General features: G+C 41.5%; 1 protein-coding gene across 1 annotated transcript in view; it reads left to right on the top strand.

Moving 5' to 3' along the window:
• Window positions 1–10,176, top strand: part of UBASH3A (ubiquitin associated and SH3 domain containing A) — a 71,897-nt gene extending 61,721 nt beyond the window's left edge. Inside the window, exon 14 of the mRNA XM_075847248.1 lies at window positions 9,452–10,176. Within this exon, the coding sequence (XP_075703363.1) occupies window positions 9,452–9,577 (126 nt within the window). The 3' untranslated portion in view covers window positions 9,578–10,176. The remainder of the gene's footprint in view (window positions 1–9,451) is intronic.
• The last annotated feature ends 3,614 nt before the right edge of the window (window positions 10,177–13,790 follow it).

The following is a 13,790-nucleotide window of genomic DNA, read 5'->3' as shown; positions in this document are numbered from 1 at the left end:
CTCCAGAAACATACCAAACCCTACAGAAACATACCAAACCTACAGAAACATACCAAACCCTACAGAAACATACCAAACCCTACAGAAATATACCAAACCCTACAGAAATATACAAACCCTACAGAAATATACCAAACCCTACAGAAACATACCAAACCCTCCAGAAACATACCAAACCCTCCAGAAACATACCAAACACTACAGAAACATACCAAACCCTACAGAAACATACCAAACCCTACAGAAACATACCAAACCCTACAGAAATATACAAACCCTACAGAAACATACCAAACCCTACAGAAACATACCAAACCCTACAGAAACATACCAAACCCTACAGAAATATACCAAACCTACAGAAATATACCAAACCCCCCAGAAACATACCAAACCCTACAGAGATATACCAAACCCTACAGAAATATACCAAACCCTACAGAAATATACCAAACCCTACAGAAATATACCCAACCCTACAGAAATATACCAAACCCTACAGAAATATACCAAACCCTACAGAAACATACCGAACCCTACAGAAATATACCGAACCCCACAGAAACATACCAAACCATCCAGAAACATACCAAACCCTCCAGAAATATACCAAACCCTCCAGAAATATACCAAACCCCCCAGAAATATACCAAACCCTACAGAAATATACCAAACCCTACGGTAATAACCAATCACTACAGAAACATACCAAACCCTCCAGAAACATACCAAACCCTCCAGAAATATACCAAACCCTCCAGAAATATACCAAACCCTACAGAAATATACCAAACCCTACAGAAATATACCAAACCCTACAGAAATATACCAAACCCTACAGAAATATACCAACCCCTACAGAAACATACCAAACCCTACAGAAATATACCGAACCCTACAGAAATATACCAAACCCTACAGAAATATACCAAACCCTACAGAAATATACCAACCCCTACAGAAACATACCAAACCCTACAGAAACATACCAATCCCTACAGAAACATACCAAACCCTACAGAAATATACCAACCCTACAGAAACATACCAAACCCTCCAGAAATATACCAAACCCTACAGAAATATACCAAACCCTATAGAAATATACCAAACCCTACAGAATATACCAACACCTACAGAAATATACCAAACCCTACAGAAATATACCAACCCTACAGTAATATACCAATCCTACAGAAACATACCAAAACCTCCAGAAACATACCAAACCCTACAGAAATATACCAAACCCTACAGAAACATACCAAACCCTACAGAAACATACCAAACCCTACAGAAATATACCAAACCCTACAGAAACATACCAAACCTACAGAAATATACCAAACCCTACAAAGATATACCAAACCCTACAGAAATATACCAAACCTTACAGAAATATACCAACCCTACAGAAACATACCAAACCCTACAGAAAATATACCAAACCCTCCAGAAATATACCAAACCTCCATGAATATACCAAACCCTACAGAAACATACCAAACCCTACAGAAATATACCAAACCCTACAAAGATATACCAAACCCTACAGAAATATACCAAACCTTACAGAAATATACCAAACCCTACAGAAACATAACAAACCCTACAGAAATATACCAAACCCTACAGAAACATATCAAACCCTCCAGAAACATACCAAACCCTACAGAAACATATCAAACCCTCCAGAAACATACCAAACCCTACAGAAATATACCACACCCTACAGAAATATACCAAACCCTACAGAAACATACCAACCCTACAGAAATATACCAAACCCTACAGAAATATACCAAACCCTACAGAAACATACCAACCCTACAGAAATATACCAAACCCTCCAGAAACATACCAAACCCTACAGAAACATACCAAACCCTACAGAGATATACCAAACCCTACAGAGATATACCAAACCCTACAGAGATATACCAAACCCTACAGAAACATACCAAACCCTACAGAAATATACCAACCCTACAGAAACATACCAAACCCTCCAGAAACATACCAAACCCTCCAGAAATATACCAAACCCTACAGAAATATACCAAACCCTACAGAAATATACAAACCTACAGAAATATACCCAACCCTACAGAAATATACCAACACCTACAGAAATATACCAAACCTACAGAATATACCAACCCTACAGTAATATACCAAACCCTACAGAAATATACCAAACCCTACAGAAATATACCAAACCTTACAGAAACATACCAAACCCTACAGAAACATACCAAACCCTACAGAAATATACCAACCCTACAGAGATATACCAAACCCTACAGAATATACCAAACCTTACAGAAATATACCAAACCCTACAGAAACATAACAAACCCTACAGAAACATATCAACCCTCCAGAAACATACCAAACCCTACAGAAACATATCAAACCCTCCAGAAACATACCAAACCCTACAGAAACATACCAAACCCTACAGAAATATACCAACACCTACAGAAATATACCAAACCCTCCAGAAATATACCAAACCCTATAGAAATATACCAAACCCTACAGAAATATACCAAACCCTACAGAAATATACCAAACCTTATAGAAATATACCAAACCCTATAGAAATATACCAAACCCTCCAGAAATATACCAAACCCTACAGAAACATACCAACCCTACAGAAATATACCAACCCTACAGAGATATACCAAACCCTACAGAAACATACCAAACCCTACAGAAATATACCAAACCCTCCAGAAACATACCAAACCTGACAGAAATATACCAAACCCTACAGAAACATACCAAACCCTCCAGAAATATACCAAACCCTATAGAAATATACCAAACCCTACAGAAATATACCAAAACCTACAGAAATATACCAAACCTTACAGAAACATACCAAACCCTACAGAAACATTCCAAACCCTACAGAGACATACCAAACCCTACAGAGATATACCAAACCCTACAGAAACATACCAAACCCTACAGAAATATACCAAACACTCCAGAAATATACCAAACCCTACAGAAATATACCAAACCCTACAGAAATATACCAAACCCTATAGAAATATACCAAACCCTCCAGAAACATACCAAACCCTACAGAAATATACCAAAACCTACAGAAATATACCAAACCTTACAGGAACATACACAAACCCTACAGAAACATACCAAACCCTACAGAAACATACCAAACCCTACAGAAATATACCAAACCCTACAGAAACATACCAAACCCTCCAGAAACATACCAAACCCTCCAGAAACATACCAAACCCTACAGAAACATACCAAACCCTACAGAAACATACCAAACCCTACAGAAATATACCAAACCCTACAGAAATATACCAAACCCTACAGAAACATACCAAACCCTACAGAAACATACCAAACCTACAGAAACATACCAAACCCTACAGAAATATACCAAACCCTCCAGAAACATACCAAACCCTACAGAAACATACCAAACCCTACAGAAACATACCAAACCCTACAGAAATATACCAAAACCTACAGAAATATACCAAACCCCCCAGAAACATACCAAACCCTACAGAGATATACCAAACCCTACAGAAATATACCAAACCTACAGAAATATACCAAACCCTACAGAAATATACCAAACCCTACTAGAAATATACCAAACCCTACAGAAACATACCGAACCCTACAGAAATATACCGAACCCACAGAAACATACCAAACCATCCCAGAACATACCAAACCTCCAGAAATATACCAAACCCTCCAGAAATATACCAAACCCCCCAGAAATATACCAAACCCTACAGAAATATACCAAACCCTACGGTAATATACCAATCCCTACAGAAACATACCAAACCCTCCAGAAACATACCAAACCCTCCAGAAATATACCAAACCCTCCAGAAATATACCAAACCCTACAGAAATATACCAAACCCTACAGAAATATACCAAACCCTACAGAAATATACCAAACCCTACAGAAATATACCAACCCCTACAGAAACATACCAAACCCTACAGAAATATACCGAACCCTACAGAAATATACCAAACCCTACAGAAATATACCAACCCTACAGAAATATACCAACCCCTACAGAAACATACCAAACCCTACAGAAACATACCAATCCCTACAGAACATACCAAACCCTACAGAAATATACCAAACCCTACAGAAACATACCAAACCCTCCAGAAATATACCAAACCCTACAGAAATATACCAAACCCTATAGAAATATACCAAACCCTACTGAAATATACCAACACCTACAGAAATATACCAAACCCTACAGAAATATACCAACCCTACAGTAATATACCAATCCCTACAGAAACATACCAAAACCTCCAGAAACATACCAAACCCTACAGAAATATACCAAACCCTACAGAAACATACCAAACCCTACAGAAACATACCAAACCCTACAGAAATATACCAAACCTACAGAAACATACCAAACCCTACAGAAATATACCAAACCCTACAAAGATATACCAAACCCTACAGAAATATACCAAACCTTACAGAAATATACCAAACCCTACAGAAACATAACAAACCCTACAGAAATATACCAAACCCTACAGAAATATACCAAACCCTCCAGAAATATACCAAACCCTACAGAAACATACCAAACCCTACAGAAATATACCAAACCCTACAAAGATATACCAAACCCTACAGAAATATACCAAACCTTACAGAAATATACCAAACCCTACAGAAACATAACAAACCCTACAGAAATATACCAAACCCTACAGAACATATCAAACCCTCCAGAAACATACCAAACCCTACAGAAACATATCAAACCCTCCAGAAACATACCAAACCCTACAGAAATATACCACACCCTACAGAAATATACCAAACCCTACAGAAACATACCAAACCCTACAGAAAATATACCAAACCCTACAGAAATATACCAAACCCTACAGAAACATACCAAACCCTACAGAAATATACCAAACCCTCCAGAAACATACCAAACCCTACAGAAACATACCAAACCCTACAGAGATATACCAAACCCTACAGAGATATACCAAACCCTACAGAAACATACCAAACCCTACAGAAATATACCAAACCCTACAGAAACATACCAAACCCTCCAGAAACATACCAAACCCTCCAGAAATATACCAAACCCTACAGAAATATACCAAACCCTACAGAAATATACCAAACCCTACAGAAATATACCCAACCCTACAGAAATATACCAAACCCTACAGAAATATACCAACACCTACAGAAATATACCAAACCCTACAGAAATATACCAAACCTTACAGAAATATACCAAACCCTACAGAAACATAACAAACCCTACAGAAATATACCAAACCCTACAGAAATATACCAAACCCTCCAGAAATATACCAAACCCTACAGAAACATACCAAACCCTACAGAAATATACCAAACCCTACAAAGATATACCAAACCCTACAGAAATATACCAAACCTTACAGAAATATACCAAACCCTACAGAAACATAACAAACCCTACAGAAATATACCAAACCCTACAGAAACATATCAAACCCTCCAGAAACATACCAAACCCTACAGAAACATATCAAACCCTCCAGAAACATACCAAACCCTACAGAAATATACCACACCCTACAGAAATATACCAAACCCTACAGAAACATACCAAACCCTACAGAAATATACCAAACCCTACAGAAATATACCAAACCCTACAGAAACATACCAAACCCTACAGAAATATACCAAACCCTCCAGAAACATACCAAACCCTACAGAAACATACCAAACCCTACAGAGATATACCAAACCCTACAGAGATATACCAAACCCTACAGAAACATACCAAACCCTACAGAAATATACCAAACCCTACAGAAACATACCAAACCCTCCAGAAACATACCAAACCCTCCAGAAATATACCAAACCCTACAGAAATATACCAAACCCTACAGAAATATACCAAACCCTACAGAAATATACCCAACCCTACAGAAATATACCAAACCCTACAGAAATATACCAACACCTACAGAAATATACCAAACCCTACAGAAATATACCAACCCTACAGTAATATACCAAACCCTACAGAAATATACCAAACCCTACAGAAATATACCAACACCTACAGAAACATACCAAACCCTACAGAAACATACCAAACCCTCCAGAAATATACCAAACCCTACAGAAACATACCAAACCCTACAGAAATATACCAAACCCTACAGAAATATACCAACCCTACAGAAACATACCAAACCCTACAGAGATATACCAAACCCTACAGAAATATACCAAACCTTACAGAAACATACCAAACCCTACAGAAACATACCAAACCCTACAGAAATATACCAAACCCTACAGAGATATACCAAACCCTACAGAAATATACCAAACCTTACAGAAATATACCAAACCCTACAGAAACTTAACAAACCCTACAGAAACATATCAAACCCTCCAGAAACATACCAAACCCTACAGAAACATATCAAACCCTCCAGAAACATACCAAACCCTACAGAAATATACCAAACCCTACAGAAATATACCAACACCTACAGAAATATACCAAACCCTACAGAAATATACCCAACCCTACAGAAATATACCAAACCCTACAGAAACATACCAAACCCTACAGAAACATACCAAACCCTACAGAAACATACCAAACCCTACAGAAACATACCAAACCCTACAGAAACATACCAAACCCTACAGAAACATACCAAACCCTACAGAAATATACCAAACCTTACAGAAACATACCAAACCCTACAGAAACATACCAAACCCTACAGAAATATACCAAACCCTACAGAGATATACCAAACCCTACAGAAATATACCAAACCTTACAGAAATATACCAAACCCTACAGAAACATAACAAACCCTACAGAAATATACCAAACCCTACAGAAACATATCAAACCCTCCAGAAACATACAAAACCCTACAGAAACATATCAAACCCTCCAGAAACATACCAAACCCTACAGAAATATACCAAACCCTACAGAAACATACCAAACCCTACAGAAATATACCAACCCTACAGAAATATACCAAACCCTACAGAAATATACCAAACCCTACAGAAACATACCAAACCCTACAGAAATATACCAAACCCTACAGAAACATACCAAACCCTACAGAAACATACCAAACCCTACAGAAATATACCAAACCCTACAGAAATATACCAACACCTACAGAAATATACCAAACCCTACAGAAATATACCAACCCTACAGTAATATACCAAACCCTACAGAAACATACCAAACCCTACAGAAACATACCAAACCCTACAGAAATATACCAAACCCTACAAAGATATACCAAACCCTACAGAAATATACCAAACCTTACAGAAACATACCAAACCCTACAGAAACATACCAAACCCTACAGAAACATACCAAACCCTACAGAAATATACCAAACCCTCCAGAAACATACCAAACCCTCCAGAAATATACCAAACCCTACAGAAACATACCAAACCCTACAGAAACATACCAAACCCTCCAGAAATATACCAAACCCTACAGAAATATACCAAACCCTACAGAAATATACCAAACCCTACAGAAATATACCCAACCCTACAGAAATATACCAAACCCTACAGAAATATACCAACACCTACAGAAATATACCAAACCCTACAGAAATATACCAACCCTACAGTAATATACCAAACCCTACAGAAATATACCAAACCCTACAGAAATATACCAACACCTACAGAAACATACCAAACCCTACAGAAACATACCAAACCCTACAGAAATATACCAAACCCTACAGAAATATACCAACCCTACAGAAACATACCAAACCCTACAGAGATATACCAAACCCTACAGAAATATACCAAACCTTACAGAAACATACCAAACCCTACAGAAACATACCAAACCCTACAGAAATATACCAAACCCTACAGAGATATACCAAACCCTACAGAAATATACCAAACCTTACAGAAATATACCAAACCCTACAGAAACATAACAAACCCTACAGAAATATACCAAACCCTACAGAAACATATCAAACCCTCCAGAAACATACCAAACCCTACAGAAACATATCAAACCCTCCAGAAACATACCAAACCCTACAGAAATATACCAAACCCTACAGAAACATACCAACACCTACAGAAATATACCAAACCCTACAGAAATATACCAAACCCTACAGAAACATACCAAACCCTACAGAAATATACCAAACCCTACAGAAACATACCAAACCCTACAGAAATATACCAAACCCTACAGAAATATACCAACCCTACAGAAATATACCAAACCCTACAGAAATATACCAACCCTACAGAAACATACCAAACCCTACAGAAACATATCAAACCCTCCAGAAACATACCAAACCCTACAGAAATATACCAAACCCTACAGAAACATACCAAACCCTACAGAAATATACCAAACCCTACAGAAACATACCAAACCCTCCAGAAACATAACAAACCCTACAGAAATATACCAACACCTACAGAAATATACCAAACCTTAAGCCACTGTCTTTCTGAACATTGTATCTGATCTTACATGGGGTCATATAGGACAAGGGTCCCCCAAGAATTAGGTGCGTTACCCTGAGTGTTTTCTCTTTTTGTCATATCCGATCTCCGAGCGAAAACCAAATTAAATATAACCCTAACTCCATGTGAGACCTCATAGAAGGCCGCTGTGTGCCCTGTCCCTAAGGTAACAGCCCGCGTACTAGTGAGATATAGTGTGGACATTGCTGTGGGGGAGGGGGATGGTGTAGGAGTGGCCAACCACCATGCGGATGAGGTGTGACATTGGCGGCAGCAGACAGCTCACCTGGCGGCAGGTACCTGTGCCCTCTCATAATGAACAGTAGTTATGACCATCTGTGTTGTTATATAATCGTCCACCTCTGGGAAATCCCCATCATGTCCCCATCTGCCTTATCCACAGACCCCTGGTTGTCCCGGTTAGTCAAGGAGCTGATGGGCTTCATTGACCATTCGTGTAGTAATGAGGAGTCTGCTCTGTGGTCGCAAGAACGCAACGTCCAGAGCGTCAGGCGGTGAACGTCCCCTATATCACACAAGGACAGTTCCGTCAAGACTATGACAATGCTGAATTGCCTGGACACGAAGACAGGAGGTGTTGTCATAAGGGTTTAGGAGCCTGGAACCTCAATCAGTAGTGACTCAGCACAGTAAAGAGTCCACTTATTTAAGATGAAGGCCCTTTGTCCGGAGCTTGTGGGGTCCTCTGGTGTATCCTGCAGTATGTATATGATTGATGCCGTGTATTGTACACCAGTTCATGGTCGTATCTAACTAGATGGTTTAGATAAATATGGCCACCGAGCATCCATTAATCCCGACCATCTCTCCCCTCAGGTTCCAGCTCTGGCTTCATGTCTATGTGAGGAGGTGACTCACGGAAGATGGGTCCTCAAGGATCCTCCAGTGAAGGGCCCAACTCATTCTTCCAACAGCTTTGTCCGGTGGGATGATCTGATCTAGAACGATCACTCTCTGCTGAATCATGGTCAGTAGACGGCGCTCTTGAGCTTCAGCACATCCAATGTACAGGAAGATTCTCATATAGCGGTCCTCCAGGAGGAAGGAGACCTCATCCGGGGTGTCTACATTGGCTTGTGGAAAGAGTTCTTCTGGAGGAAGCTGCCGGTATATTTTCCCAGGGGGCATTGCCTTCACACTGCTCCACCCTCTTGCTGGCTCTCCACAAGCAGAATCCTAGTGAGAAGCTTTGGAATTACAATGGACCATTCAGCCGGATAAAATCCCTCAGATAATTAAGAGACAAATCAGGAACTGATGAGACCTCCAGGTCCACCAACAGCCAATCCAGGTCCACCAACAGCCAATCCAGGGACATATTCAGGAGACCCTCAACCCAACCAGCCAGCTCGTCACCAAGTAGGGAAGATGTCCCCATGAAGATCAATGTCTGCTTCCCTCTTTCTATTAAAGCCGATGGGCATTATATCTTTTATTGTGGCTCCTCCCCTTATTGAGACTCCTCCCCTTCATCTATGTGCACCCGTTTCCTGATAATCTTTTTTCTCACTGGTGATTTAGGTTCTTGTAGTTTATAATCTTCTGTGCTTGATGTAATAGAAATCATCTCTCCATGTACTGGCGACCTGCTGTGTTTGTGATGATGCAGACTCCGGTCTAAACTAGCAGAGTGGCAGTGTAAAGCATGGAGGAGGGACGGACCAGTAGCCTGAGTCTCTGATAATACAGGAGGTGGTGTTCTGACTACTTCAGTCTCCGATATACAGTGCAGCTAAGCTGGAGCCATTGGCATGTCCTAAAGGAGGATCTCAGGATGTGGGCAGCGATTCCAGACAGAGACCCCGGGAACAGTGAAGAGTTCAAGGTTCTGCCGAGGGTTTCTCTGTCTTCAGATTCCGGGGTGTCAGTGCCCCTCCCACACTGTCAGGCAGAGGTATAGGAGGAGGTCATTACTTGGTCGAGGACGATCTTTTCTTGGCCAAAATTTTGGTAAATCAGAAGACTCATCATCATCGTTTGCTGATTGAAAGGGACGTAGATGTCAGTGCTAGGACAACTACTACAACCCTCCATGACAACTACTACAACCCTCCATGACAACTACCACAACCCCCCATGACAACTACTAAAACGCTCCATGACAACTGCTACAACCCTCTATGACAACTGCTACAACCCTCCATTACAACTACCACAACCCTCCATGACAACGACCACAACCCTCCATGACAACTACTACAACCCTCCATGACAACTACCACAACCCTCCATGACATCTACCACAACCCTCCATGACAACTACCACAACCCTCCATGACATCTACTACAACCCTCCATTACAACTGCTACAACCCTCTATGACAACTGCTACAACCCTCCATGACAACTACTACAACCCTCCATGACAACTGCTACAACCCTCCATGACAACTGCTACAACCCTCCAGGACAACTGCTACAACCCTCCATGACAACTGCTACAACCCTCCATGACAACTGCTACAACCCTCCATGACAACTGCTACAACCCTCCATGACAACTACTACAACCCCCCATGACAACTACTACAACCCTCCATGACAACTACTAACCCTCCATGACAACTACTACAACCCTCCATGACAACTACTAAAACCCTCCATGACAACTACTAACCCTCCATGACAACTACTAACCCTCCATGACAACTACTACAACCCTCCATGACAACTACTACAACCCTCCATGACAACTACTACAACCCTCCATGACAACTACTAAAACCCTCCATGACAACTACTACAACCCTCCATGACAACTGCTACAACCCTCCATGACAACTGCTACAACCCTCCATGACAACTACTACAACCCTCCATGACAACTGCTACAACCCTCCATGACAACTACTACAACCCTCCATGACAACTGCTACAACCCTCCATGACAACTACTACAACCCTCCAAGACAACTACCACAACCCTCCATGACAACTGCTACAACCCTCCAAGACAACTACCACAACCCTCCATGACAACTACCACAACCCTCCAAGACAACTACCACAACCCTCCATGACAACTACCACAACCCTCCATGACAACTACCACAACCCTCCATGACAGCTACTACAACCCTCCATGACAACTACCACAACCCTCCATGACAGCTACTACAACCCCCCATGACAACTACTACAACCCTCCATGACAACTACTAACCCTCCATGACAACTACTACAACCCTCCATGACAACTACTAAAACCCTCCATGACAACTACTAACCCTCCATGACAACTACTACAACCCCCCATGACAACTACTACAACCCTCCATGACAACTACTAACCCTCCATGACAACTACTACAACCCTCCATGACAACTACTAAAACCCTCCATGACAACTACTAACCCTCCATGACAACTACTAACCCTCCATGACAACTACTACAACCCTCCATGACAACTACTAACCCTCCATGACAACTACTACAACCCTCCATGACAACTACTACAACCCTCCATGACAACTACTACAACCCTCCATGACAACTACTAAAACCCTCCATGACAACTACTACAACCCTCCATGACAACTGCTACAACCCTCCATGACAACTGCTACAACCCTCCATGACAACTACTACAACCCTCCATGACAACTACTACAACCCTCCATGACAACTGCTACAACCCTCCATGACAACTACTATAACGCTCCATGACAACTACTACAACCCTCCATGACAACTACTACAACCCTCCATGACAACTACTACAACCCTCCATGACAACTGCTACAACCCTCCATGACAACTACTACAACCCTCCATGACAACTGCTACAACCCTCCATGACAACTACCACAACCCTCCATGACAACTACTACAACCCTCCATGACAACTGCTACAACCCTCCATGACAACTGCTACAACCCTCCATGACAACTGCTACAACCCTCCAGGACAACTACTACAACCCTCCATGACAACCGCTACAACCCTCCATGACAACTGCTACAACCCTCCATGACAACTACTATAACGCTCCATGACAACTACTACAACCCTCCATGACAACTACTACAACCCTCCATGACAACTACTACAACCCTCCATGACAACTGCTACAACCCTCCATGACAACTACTACAACCCTCCATGACAACTGCTACAACCCTCCATGACAACTACCACAACCCTCCATGACAACTACTACAACCCTCCATGACAACTGCTACAACCCTCCATGACAACTGCTACAACCCTCCATGACAACTGCTACAACCCTCCAGGACAACTACTACAACCCTCCATGACAACTGCTACAACCCTCCATGACAACTGCTACAACCCTCCATGACAACTGCTACAACCCTCCATGACAACTGCTACAACCCTCCAGGACAACTACTACAACCCTCCATGACAACTACTACAACCCTCCATGACAACTACTAAAACCCTCCATGACAACTACTACAACCCTCCATGACAACTGCTACAACCCTCCATGACAACTGCTACAACCCTCCATGACAACTACTACAACCCTCCATGACAACTACTACAACCCTCCATGACAACTGCTACAACCCTCCATGACAACTACTACAACCCTCCATGACAACTGCTACAACCCTCCATGACAACTACTACAACCCTCCAAGACAACTACCACAACCCTCCATGACAACTGCTACAACCCTCCAAGACAACTACCACAACCCTCCATGACAACTACCACAACCCTCCAAGACAACTACCACAACCCTCCATGACAACTACCACAACCCTCCATGACAACTACCACAACCCTCCATGACAGCTACTACAACCCTCCATGACAACTACCACAACCCTCCATGACAGCTACTACAACCCCCCATGACAACTACTACAACCCTCCATGACAACTACTAACCCTCCATGACAACTACTACAACCCTCCATGACAACTACTAAAACCCTCCATGACAACTACTAACCCTCCATGACAACTACTACAACCCCCCATGACAACTACTACAACCCTCCATGACAACTACTAACCCTCCATGACAACTACTACAACCCTCCATGACAACTACTAAAACCCTCCATGACAACTACTAACCCTCCATGACAACTACTAACCCTCCATGACAACTACTACAACCCTCCATGACAACTACTAACCCTCCATGACAACTACTACAACCCTCCATGACAA

Source organism: Rhinoderma darwinii (genome assembly GCF_050947455.1).
Source record: "Rhinoderma darwinii isolate aRhiDar2 chromosome 2 unlocalized genomic scaffold, aRhiDar2.hap1 SUPER_2_unloc_37, whole genome shotgun sequence".
NCBI lineage: Eukaryota > Metazoa > Chordata > Amphibia > Anura > Rhinodermatidae > Rhinoderma > Rhinoderma darwinii.
Note: the sequence above shows the minus strand (reverse complement) of the source record. Positions and strands in the feature narration are given on the sequence as shown.